Genomic DNA, 13,235 nt, shown 5'->3' on the forward strand with positions numbered 1-13,235 from the left:
TGCTCTAATGTTCCGCTTGACCAAGACATTCTATCTGGGATTAGCGTTTCAAAGTTTCCGACATATTCAATGTCTGGTATGCGATCAGGCACGTCCGATGAATGTGTATAACCTTCCAATGTGTCCAGTATACATTGATGACGTGTCCTATAACCGTTTTTGGCCAGTTCGCCTAAAGTAAAAAGCCGTTCGGCTGTAAGCGCCGCCTCATATCTTATATATGTTTCAATGGGTGGAATATCTAGCAACGTTTCCAGAGCCTTGGTTGAAGTAGTACACATGGCACCACTTATACCCAAGCAGCTGAACTCCCTGTAGTAGTTTGTTATTACACTTTTTGTCCAAAGCAGTCCACCAGATTATTGAAGCATAAGCTAGAATTGGTCTAATTACACTTTTATAAAGCCAATTTGTCATAGTAGGACTAAGACCCCATTTCATGCCTATGGTTCTCCTACATATCGCCCAGCACCGATGTGCCTTGTTGATCCTATCCTCTATGTGGTGTCTCCATTTTAATTTCCGGTCAAGTATTACACCTAAGTACTTAACTTTGTCTGTCACCGGTATCTTCTTGCCCAAGAAGCAAGGTTCAGTATATGTAGAAATTTTTGTCTTTCTTGTGAAAAGACAGATTTCCGTCTTTGCCGGGTTAACATTGAGGCCTCTCGGTTGAGCCCAGCTCAAAGCCGTATTCAGAGCCTCCTCAGCTCGTCTACACAAGTAATTTGGATCCTTTCCCATTAAAAGTATTACGACATCGTCTGCATAGCAGACAGGTCTAAGTCCTTTCTCGGTTAGGGTCCTTAGGAGGCTATTAATCGTGGTAACCCAGAGTAAAGGTGACAAAATGCCACCCTGTGGTATACCGCGAAATACCTTTTTCCTGATAGTTATATCGTACATCTCGCAGCTTTTCCATCTGTTCCTTAGCATGTAGTTGATCCAGTTACGGAGCACCCGGTCAACATAAAACTGGTCTAGGGATTGGATAAGGGTATCAGTGTGCACGTTATTGAAAGCGCCTTCGATGTCAATGCATACTGCCAGTGTATACAGTTTGCTATCGAAAGATTCACCTATGTAGTGGACAACTTCATTTAAAGCGGTTTCCACCGATCGTCCCTTTACATAAGCATGCTGCTTATATTTAAGGTCTTTGTATGGTATGCTGCTTTTAACCATGCTATCGACTATCCGTTCCAAGGTTTTAAGTAGGAAGGACGTAAGACTTATCGGTCGATAGGACTTAGGTGTCGCATAGCTAGGTTTCCCTGGTTTGGGTATAAATATTACCCTTGCATCCTGCCATTTAACTGGGGTATATGCCAATTTTAAGCATGCAGTGAATATCTGTGACAGATGTACGGAAACCAGTCCCGCCTCCATCTGCAAAAGTGCCGGGAAAACTCCATCCGGCCCTGCACCTTTATAGGGAGCTAAGCTCTTGATTGCCCCTTTAACCATGTCAGTTGTAATAACTATTTCCGTGTTACCCTCCCCTTCCTCCAATATCGGTTCATCTATGTTATTCGATATACCGGGTGGGAAATGAGAATCCATTAGGAGTTTCATTGTCTCCTCCATATCCTCAAGCCTCCTGCCCGTGTCATCGATCATAGATTCCGGTTGGACATGAGTTTTGGATAGGAATTTTTTTTATCTTCGATACGTCATTTACGCTATCTACCTGTTCACAGAAAAGTTTCCAGGAGTCTCGTTTGGCTTTTCGAACGATTTTCTTATATTCATCAAGTTTATTACGATACTCATCCCAGTATACTGCGGTCTTTTTACGCCGTGCCCGGTTAAATAGTTTGCGAAGAGTCTTCCCAAGGTTCCGGATCTCCCCAGTTACCCAGGGTTTTTCCTGGGCAGATCTCCGCTCTCGCAGAGGGCAGCTGTCCTCGAACGATTCAACCAGGGCACTTGTGAACGTTTCCATTTTGGCATCTATATCCTCTTTATTTCGACATTGAAAAGTGTCCTGACCTAAACGGTTCTTTAGTAAGGTCCCGAACATTGTCCAATTAGTTTTAGACTTATTCCGAAACTTTATCGGCTTTGGTGGTGGCCTTAGTATTTTGAATCTTATGTACCGATGATCAGAAAAGGAGTGCTCGTCCGAAACTCTCCAATCCTGAATTTCGTTTATAAGCTCTTCTGAACATATAGTTATATCTAATACTTCTTCTCTGATTCTATTGACGAAGGTAGCTTTATTACCTAAGTTCAATGTTATCAAGTCTATAGTATTAAAGAAATCCATGAGGGCTTGTCCCCTGCGATTGGTGTTTGTACTACCCCAAGCTACATGGTGCGAGTTGGCATCACAACCTATTACAATTTTTTTATTTTTCCTTTGTGCCTCTTCAACCAGTTTCATCAGATCCGACGTTGGTGGTAGTGTCGGAGAATCGAAAGGCAGGTAAATAGATGCAAGGAATATGTTGCCACGACCTTGCTTCAGCACCGTTGCATCCGATGTTGATAATCCTGTTGAGAGGAGAAAACATAAGTTCTTGTGACATAAGATACATGTTCTCGAGCGAGATCCTGTATCAGCGTAGAAAAGTTGGAAATTTACGTGATTTAATCCAGAAACCTTGTTGCGAATCGTCCAAGGTTCCTGGATTAAAGCTATATGTATTTTACCTGTCTTGATTTTAGCCATCAGAGCGTTGGTAGCTGTCTCGCTCCGATGGAGGTTTATTTGGATAACCTCAATCATGGTCATCCATTAAACTGTCTTCCAGCGAGTTGGTGGTCACCTCCTCGCTCTTTGGATTTGACTCCTCCGGATAGCCTGAAGTGGCTATTAATGCAGTGAGTACTGTTGATGGCACTGCAGTGTCCTTATCAGGCATAGGAATAGCAGTATTTTTAATAGACACATTCCCAATTCTGGAGAGCATTGCTGTTCTGTCTTCCGGCGGGTGAGTGATTACATCCCTCGCTTTTAGGATTTGACTCCTCAACATTGCTAGTACTTGCTAATGATGCTTTGGGTACTGTCTTAGGTGTCTTAGTGTCCTTGTCGGGGACGATTTTGACAGCCCTTTCAATCGGCGCCTTCCCAATTTTGGAAAGGGCAACTACACTTTCTTCTGGCGAGTTAATGGTAAATTCCTCGATTTTAGGATTTGACTCCTCAACGTTATCAGTAGTGGATACTGATGCTGTGGTCTTAGGTTTTTTAGTGTCCTTTTCGAGGCTTGTTGTAACAGCCCTTCCAATCGGCACCTTCCCATTTTGAATATGACAGATTTAGAGGCGAAGTAAGCCCTACCTTTATTCTTGGCAAGACTAGCCATCGATTTCTGGTCGATACCTATTACAAATAAAGTTCCCTCAGGTTCTTCTTTCCTGTAAACCGTTAGCGGTTACTCGTTAGAATCTTCCAACAAAGTTGCAAAAAAAAAGGGAAGCGTTATAGGATTCTAACGTTGTTATAAATAGCATTTCAAAAAGGTAGTTAAATCAATTTTAACTAAAACAAAGTATACAAAAAAGAAGTATACACACCTAAGCAAAAAAATAAATACACTTCCATTCAATACATTTTCGTGTATTAAATTTGCATGTGGCTTTAAGTGTTAGTGGAAACTCTATGTTATTTTATCGGTTTCGATATGACAATACCATTTATTGTAAAAAAAGCAAAATTATCTTCCATTTTAAAATTTTGGCATTTTTTGTTCCTGGAGAACTTTCGCTGCTTGGACAAAAAATATTATTAATACATTTTAATTATATTTGTATTTTTAAGTTTTTAATCGGGTTTTTTGAAAAGGTTTTATAATAATATTATTAATACCATTTTTACAACATTACAGTGGAAGTTAGGAAGAGTTATACCTATTCCGAAGAATGGAAACTACAATGTTGACAATTTAAGACCAATAACAATTTTACCCGCCATGTCAAAAATAGTTGAAAATTTAATGTATGATCAAATTTTATTACATACTCGAAGACTACTACACCCAAATCAATATGCATTTCGCCAAAATTACAACACGACCTCTTTTCTTATTTCTATGACAGACTCTGTACGACGTAAACTAGATGCTCACTCTAATTGTGTAATGGTATTCTTAGATCTAACGAAGGCATTAGATCGTGTTAATCACAAAATTCTTATAAGGAAGCTGTATGAAAATTTTTCATTTTCCGCACCTGCGTGTAGATTAATGTTTTCGTATTTATAAGAACGGTCTCAATTTGTTTCGTTTGGTAATGTTAACTCGACAGTTGGTCATGTTACATCTGGTCTGCCTCAGGGCTCCATTTTGGGGCCTCTGCTCTTTCAATTATATTTAAATGACTTTATTTCTGACTTATCTAATAGTTTATGTGAATTATACGTTTTTGCAGACGATATATACCTGTTGTATGATGTCAACTCTGTTAGAAATAGCATTTGTAATAATCGTTTAAATGACCATATGGATTCCATTTACAATTGGATGCGAGAAAATTTGCTCGATATAAACTCAGCGAAGACAAAAGCTATTTACTTTGGAATACCAATTTCACCAGCTCTTTATCCACAAATACGTATTAATGGTATAAACATCCAACATGTTGATGTAATTAAATGTCTTGGTCTTATTATTGATAACAATCTTAGATTTAATGGTCATGTTGATTCAGTTTTTAATGGAATCAGTTTCATACTAAGAAGATTGTATGCCCTAAAGTCATACACACCTTTTCATATTAGACATAGATTAGCACATTCCTTACTTATGTCGAAAGTAAACTATTGTCTTGAAGTTTATTCAGGAACGTTATCGAACAATTTTGATCGTCTTGAGAAAATTGTAAGGAGAATTGTTCGTTATGTGTTCAATCTTCGATTGAATGATCATGAACGTGTTACTGAACCTGTTTCTAAATTTTTAGGCGTTAACTTTAATGATTATGTAAAATTGAAGTTTTGCTTCAATTTTACAAAGTCATGAAAAATGGAACCTCCTTCTCTTGTTAATAGTTTTTCATTTCTTAATTCAACTCGTAATAGCCAAATTGATATACCTCGTATACATATGTCAATATTTGAACGTTCCTTCATTATAAGAATAAGTCGAATTTGGAATAATTTACCCAATGCACTAAGACTGTTTTCATATTCAAATTATACTTATAAGAAAAAATTTTAGAATTTTGTCGCTCTACTTATTACAATAATAATAATAACAAAGTTATACTCAAAATTATGTGTTATATTCTATAATTCTATAATTTTTCGTTCGTTTCTGTAAATGTACAGAAACAAAAACGTTAACATGGATATTTTGTATTCTATAAAAATTGGTTTGTGAATTTAATAAACAATTCAAAATTACCAGATGCCCAATTTTTTTAAGTTTAGAACAATTTAAAAAATAATTTGTTCGAAATTTAAAAAAAGTTTTATGTGGTAATATATTTTCAATTTTAGTAAATACGGTAACAAAAATCGTTTGTCAAAATTATTACAATTATTTTATTAATTTTTTTTAGCATTTGGGAAAAAACTTTTTTTCTTTTCTTTTAATATCGTTTATTTTATACTTTTCGCGAATATTATTACCTCAAAAACTCACATGGATGTCAAACATGTTCGTGTTATGCTTGAGTTCTCAAAATTCTGTGTCAAAATTCATAAAATCTTATCTTAAAATTGTCCATACAAAATTTGATGACTCTTGCAGTTGCAATTTCTCAAACATGTGACTTTTTACTATTTATTTTATATGTATGTGCAAGTAGCACCCTACCTACTTGAAATTTGGAAATAAACAGTATTCCTTCTAGACATACAGAAAGTCTCTGTGAAAGTTTCAAGAAAATAGGTCCAGCCGTTTATTAGTTAAAAAGTTATAAACGGCCAAAAAAGTACCAAAATCTTATTTTTACACATTATTACACCCTAACCGTACATCGATCTGCTTTTTTTAGAAACAGATGCAGATGAATGCAAATTTTCTTGTATCTCTAATACCCTTACTATAAGACCCGTGTACTATAAGACCTGTTTTACCCACTTTTACCCCTAAATATTTGAATTTGCAAAAATTTTTTTTCTTCTGCCATTTAAAGAAACTATCACTACAAAAAACCTATCGTTGAAATTGACACTTCATTTCGTTACTAACAGAGCACTTTTATGTTAAAAACATAACATTTTACAGAAAATATTTATAGAATACAAAAATTGAAAAATTCATGTTAAGAACGTTAACAGAACGAACGTTTAAGTTATAGAATAAGGGTATATATTTCCGGTTTTTGATGGGTTTGAGTAATATTTTTTTTCTTTAATTATATTTGGTAATAATTTATTCGGCTGGGGCCACTTATGTATGCATATGTAAATAGAATTATTTTTAATTTGTAATTACATTTATTATATATAATTATACAGTTAATGACATGAGTATAGATCTAACGATACATGTATTATTGGCCAAGAAGGCTTTCTATGAATTGATGTAAATAAATAAATAAAAAATAAAAATAAATGGGAAAATATTTAATAGATGGGCAAGCTTTAAACTATCGAAAAGAGGAGAACTGACGCTAAGAAATAAGGCAAAAAGTCTACGTTTTATTACAGGAACCTTGGATCGTTCCTTCTCTTTTGCACAAAATGCGCTTAAGAGACAACCATCAGCTGAACACCGTGGAAGTCCAAAGAAAACATCTCCAACAACGGATAATCGCATAATTACTATGGCAAAAAAGACCCTTTCATCTCCTCCAGAGCCATTTCTGCAGATATTGGTAACGTAATTTTTAAGAAGACTGAAAGCAGTTTAGGATTTTAATTTATTTTTCATTCGTATTTTAATTTTAAATCTTATAAAAAATTTAATTATTTTCAGTTTTTAATCTATCTTCAATAAATATTTTATTATAAGCTGTTAAACAGAACTTTTACTGGTGTACTTATTTTTTTGTCCACATGTGTACCATATGTATACAACAATAGAAGAAGACCTAGAAACAAGGCTACGTAAGTACATGGAATCCATTATAATCTCCATTGAAGAAACGATGAGATATGAGATGCTGATAATGATAATGATGCAAACTGCAGAGCAGCAAATTAAAGCACCACTTAATGAAAATGCTCAAAAAGAGCAAAGAGCTCCAAGAGATTTAGAAGAAACTCAACCAGAGTTAAAAAGAGCCCCAAAAGAGCCTCAAAAAGAGCAAAAAGTTCCAAGAGAGCTAAAACTGGCTTCAATGCCAAAAGAGTTTCTAAGAGAACCGAGAGAGCTCACATGAGAGCAAATTTTGGGAGATCAAGGGAAGGGATTACTGGAGTTATAGATTTATATAATTTTGTACGTGATCTTGACGAAAGTATTCAATTTTGAGCAACTTTATTAAGCAATTTGAATACTGCTATTCTCGGTGCGGTATGTTCGAAATGGACATATTAATTCAGTGGCATAGATCAAATGTCAAATAGGAGAAAGTACTCCAATTATTAATGCAAAAAAAAGCAGAAATTAGTAAAGAAGCAGAGGGCGAGAATAATGAATCTTGTTACAAAAACAGATTTATTTCAACAATTCAACTCTCCAAAGAAACCGCGGATAGAGATTTCGATTTAGTTAGCGGTTTGGCCAATGTTCCTGCTAAAATTTTCCCGCAAGTCCTCACTATGGAGGATTTGATGATAGTGACAACACTTTATTGGATGCTTCTGCTAACATACAAATGCTGAATCCAAAAATAATAGTGAAGAAGTCACTGATCTCTCTGAAGTTCGGAAAACTGTCAACAAGATGCTTACCATACTGATGACATTGGGGTTCTGGAATATTGGCAACAACCCAGCGGTAAATGAAACAAAGTACTTAGATAATATTCGATGACATCAGTATGACGTTCTAAGCGAGCAATCTAAGTACTAAGAGTGCAATGTATGCGTAATCCAACATATCATGCACTTTAATTATAACATAGATTACGATTTAAGCAGAGAGTTAGCTGCCTTTTTCATTTTGTTTTTTGTTTTATTTCTTAAAAAAAACCTAAAGTACCGTTTTATTTTTCTTTTGTATACTACATGAAAAGAAGAATCTTTTTGTATCAGTTTAAAGTTGATCTCTTGTAAGTGAAGTTGTGTTTTGTTAAAAAAGTTATTTTATTGTAAAAATTTCATACATTCTAGTTTTAATACTGATATTGTAAAAGTTTAAAATAATTGTGGTGATCTAAACGGCAGAAATGGATTTAAAAATTGGTGTAAATTTATTTCATACATTCTAGTTTTAATACTGATTGTTTACAGGATCTGTAAAGGAAGATGGCCGAAAGTTTCAAAAGAAAATTAAGATTAATTTCATTTATCTTCGTTAAAATTGTTTAATTATATTTTTATTGAATTAACTATAATACATGTTTATTATTTGATAATCATTTTTAAATAAACTTACATAATTTTAAAATAAATATAAAAAAATATATATTTTTTCTATAACAAAAAGGGAAGACAAATGCAAATAGGATTGTAATCTACATACATTACATTACTATTTGCAAGCGTTTATAGGCGTCTCATTAACTTCGCTTAGAACTCCACACATTATGTAAGTGAAATTTTAATTTGTCCTAATGATATTGTGGCTTACATTCTAAGCGAGAGCACATCGATGTGGCAGCCTAGGACACTTTTATGTTAAATCTAAGTAGAAGAATAAGTGAAAGCATCACCACTGACTGCCACGAAATCTCACTTAGATAAGCGAGTACATAATGTATATTTTTACCGCTGGGAAGCTTACCATATTTATGACAATATAATATTTTATTCTGAAATACATTCATGTCTGTTCGGTAAATCGATTCGTTTTCAAAATCGAGAAGCTTTTAAACCCGCATTTGGTGTTCTGCAAATCGAATTTTTTTTAACGTAAAATTCAGAAAAATAAACATATTTAAATGAAAAAGAGTTTAAAATGACCATAGCATCTATATTAAGTTACAATTGTATTAAAAAACGCAAAAAAATAATTATTTAATTTATTAGAGTAACATTAAATTCGATTTACTTTCGACTAGATTTGTGTACTCGGTTTTAAAACGAGAAAAATTATGAGAGCTCGTTTTTAAACGAGAAATTTTCTCGAATTCGGTTTACAGAACAGACAGGATTATAATGCTGGTAATGACGCTACTGCTAAAAAGGTGGTTACCCAGAAGAAACTTGCTGGTATATAAATATACTGTTGAAGAATCAAGTGTTGAAGAAGTCATGAGAGATGATGACAATGATGCTGAAGGAAATAATGGTGATGATAAAATTGCCTGTGATGAAACTGGGTCTATCGATAAAGAAGGAAGTGCCGAATTAGCCGAAGATGTTACTACCGATGTTGGTGACGAAACATTCTCTTACGCCAAACAAAGATAATAAACCAGCCGATGAAGAAGAGTATCCTGTTGGAGATATAGAATTGAACAAAGCGAGCCGGGAGAAGAGAGCTAAGCTGTGGTCGTGGATTCCTGGATACTACTGCTACAAATATTTTTCCCAGGCATGTTCAAACGTATTTGAACATGGTTTAAAATCTTATTTTGGTGCATGAGTTTAGTCATATGACAACCTTTACTAATGATAAGAATGATAGTGCTAAGATGCACTGTTCAGCTCCAACAAGACTCCCAAGATTTTATATAAAAATAAAACAAATGTATATTTCAAATTTATTAGAGATAAAGATCTCTTTATATTTAAACCAAAATATTACCTCGTAAAAGTAGATGGTTTTGTAAATGTAATTGCACGTAGTGCTTATGTCGTAGACAAATCAAAAGTGATTTATAATGTCAAACGAAACAAGCATAAATTTGGTGGCAAACAATATTTAAGCACCGTTAGCGGTTACTCGTTAGAATCTTCCAACAAAGTTGCAAAAAAAGGGAAGCTTTATAGGATTCTAACGTTGTTATAAATAGTATTTCAAAAAGGTAGTTAAATCAATTTTAACTTAAACATTGCTGGCTACCTTGCAATACCTTAGGAATTGCAAACGATTTTAAAACGATGTAGATTTTTAAGAAGTCTCTCGACTTTCCCCACAGAATCTAAGTCCCGAAGGTGGATTTTTAAGAAGTCTCTCGACTTTCCCCACAGAAACTAAGTCCCGCAGGTGGATTTTTAAGAAGTCTCTCGACTTTCCCCACAGAACCGAAGTCCCGCAGGTGGATTTTTAAGAAGTCTCTCGACTTTCCCCACTGAACCGAAGTCACGCAGGTGGATTTTTGGAAAGTCTCTCGACTTTTCCCACAGCACCGAAGTCCTGCAGGTGGATTATTATTTAATATAAGTAATATAATATATATAAAGAGAATAAATAATAAGGTAAAAACATAAATAAGGTAGTAGGAACATAAATATATTTCTGTGAGCATTTTAAAGTGATAATAAATTAAAGGTTAAAAAGCGTTAGACCACGTAGAATACGTTAAATTGTCGATATATGTTTCAAAATCCCTAGGATTAGCTGGACCTGTCAGTATCCAACCAAATATAGTTCTCTGTGCCAATAACGACCCTAATACGTTTTGTTGTATTTCCGGTAAAATAATGCGCGGATATAAATCTGCTCCGATAAGAATATCTACAGGCCTACTGGTAAAAAGATTCGAATCAGCCAAACAAAGATTTTGCAATAATTTTCCAATATCGACATTTACAGAAGTCGAAGGCAAATTTCCTGTTATTTCTGGTAAAACAAATGCGTTAGTTGATAGTTTTATTGAAGAATCTAAATCTGAACTAATTTCCAAAGGACAAAACTTTGAAACTCCAAAAACCACATTATTAACGCCAGAAACGTTAGAATTCGAAGAATGAGTGGGAAGTTTTAATATTTTTCGTAAACGTTCAGAAATGAAAGAACATTCTGAACCCGAATCTATTAAAGCACGGACCTGATACTTATGGCTGTTATGAATTATGTTTACCATTGCAGTCCCTAACAAAACGGACTGATTCTGTCTAGTATGAAATACTTGTGGATTAGAAGTAACATTATTGGACGTATGCGATTGTCGAGTGTGAGAGTTAGTGGGTCGTAGAACCTCACTGGAATTCCGTTCAGTAGAAACAGTAGGTCTTTCAAATATAGAATTATCTGTATGCTGCAGATGAAGCATAGAATGATGTCGATTATTGCAAATAAAACAGTTATTGTTGATTGTACAACTTCTGACTTTATGTGTCCTCGAAAGGCAATTAGTACAGCAGTTATAATCATTCACAGTAGAAATTCTGTCAGATACTGAAAGATTTTTAAATCGACGACAATTTCGCAAATAGTGTGACTGATTAGGGCATAAGATACATGAAGGTTTAGTAATAGTAGAACTATTTGAATGCACTGAAGAGTCGACGTCAGTCGAGTTCGTACCTTTAAGATCTTGAAGACATTGCAATGTCTGAATTCTTTCTGTCAAAAAGTTATCGAAATCTTTCCATGTAGACAAAACAGTTTTGTTTTTAACACCCTGTTCCCACAAAATAACTGTAGATCTAGGCAGACGTTGAATACACATAAAAATTATAATTGGATCCCAATTATCCGTAGGCACTTTATAAATAGAAAGAGCCGAAAGGCAACTATTAATTCCGCGTTGTAGTGTTTTGAGTGCTGTTATCGATTCCTTGTCAAGGAAAGGAAGGCCAAAAATAACTTTTAGTTGGTTATGTACCAACATACGAGGATTCTCATATGCTTCCTTTAAATCGCGCCAGGCTAATTCAAAACTTGCGTTAACAAGTGGATATTTAGAAACGATTTCTTTTGCTTCACCCTCGGTTTTTCTTATTAAATGGCAAAGCCGTTCTATATTGCTAAGCCGCGAGCTATTAATAAAAATTGCGGTAAATAAATCCCCAAAAGCGGGCCAAGAAACATAATCACCTCTGAATGAATCAATATCACAAGGAGGTAGTGCTAGATTATGATCTGTATTACCGGAGTTCGAATTTACCGTTGGAGATTCATTGCTTTTCAAAGCAGATTTGAATTCATGGATAGATCCTCCGCATTGGATATACGCTGTGTAGGTAGCTTTATATTTAGCCGCTGCCACATCAAATTCTTCGGACTCTAAAGAGTTAAGACATTCATTATACGTCGTCTTAACTTTACCCCAAAGTGTTTTTAACTCTTGACTCTGAATCTCCAAAGTATAAACCGTATGAATTTCTTCGTCAAAATTACTAAACATAGCCCCGAATGCAATAAGAGCATCCGATGCTCTAATAAACGAGTTTAGTGGCGAAACCGACATTTTTTAATATTTGAAAAGTCGTTTAAGATAAATAAATTAATAATACTACTTGACTACAAAATGTATATAAACAAATGTGATAATAGTCAAACTGGTAGAAGGTAAGAAGAAGGATCAACCGTTTATGTATTTTATTGTTTTATTTTACAGATCTAAATCTGTAAACAAATAACGCACAAAAGAAAATGTAAAAACCACTGATTTTTGTAATAAAATTTTAATAAAATTTACTTTAATTTAATATATTGTCCGTAGGAGCCAAAAATAAATTAAAAAATTTTAAATATAAATTAGAGTTCGAATTAGTGAGATGTATCCACAAATTAAAAAAAAATAAAACAAAAATTCACAAAAGAAATGTGTGTATATGTTCGCGAAACAAAACAAACGAATTTTATCACTTGCTCACAATTGAAATATATTTACGTACCTTATTTCGTAGAAATAAATAAATGATAAAGATATCTCCGGTGGACTGTATTATAGGAATGGAGTTGAAGGTGTCAAAGAAGATCCGGTACTGATATAAAGATCCAAAAAATCCGATAAATGATCTAAGAAATCCGGTTCGCTAGGACCAAATGTTCAGCTCCAACAAGACTCCCAAGATTTTATATAAAAATAAAACAAATGTATATTTCAAATTTATTAGAGATAAAGATCTCTTTATATTTAAACCAAAATATTACCTCGTAGAAGTAGATGGTTTTGTAAATGTAATTGCACGTAGTGCTTATGTCGTAGACAAATCAAAAGTGATTTATAATGTCAAACGAAACAAGCATAAATTTGGTGGCAAACAATATTTAAGCACCGTTAGCGGTTACTCGTTAGAATCTTCCAACAAAGTTGCAAAAAAAGGGAAGCTTTATAGGATTCTAACGTTGTTATAAATAGTATTTCAAAAAGGTAGTTAAATCAATTTTAACTTA

The 13,235-nt window shown here is 34.1% G+C and overlaps 1 protein-coding gene across 1 annotated transcript; it reads right to left on the bottom strand.

Annotated features, from left to right (window-relative positions):
• Nucleotides 1–10,440: 10,440 nt before the first annotated feature.
• LOC119600402 lies at nucleotides 10,441–12,303 on the bottom strand. Its single transcript, XM_037950603.1, has one exon. The coding sequence runs from the start codon at nucleotides 12,301–12,303 to the stop codon at nucleotides 10,441–10,443; it is 1,863 nt and encodes a 620-aa protein (XP_037806531.1).
• Between the last annotated feature and the right edge of the window lie 932 nt (nucleotides 12,304–13,235).

The sequence above is a fragment of the Lucilia sericata genome, unplaced genomic scaffold (genome assembly GCF_015586225.1).
Source record: "Lucilia sericata isolate MDLA Ls3-8-SP2 unplaced genomic scaffold, ASM1558622v1 Contig000004F_arrow, whole genome shotgun sequence".
Taxonomy (NCBI): domain Eukaryota; kingdom Metazoa; phylum Arthropoda; class Insecta; order Diptera; family Calliphoridae; genus Lucilia; species Lucilia sericata.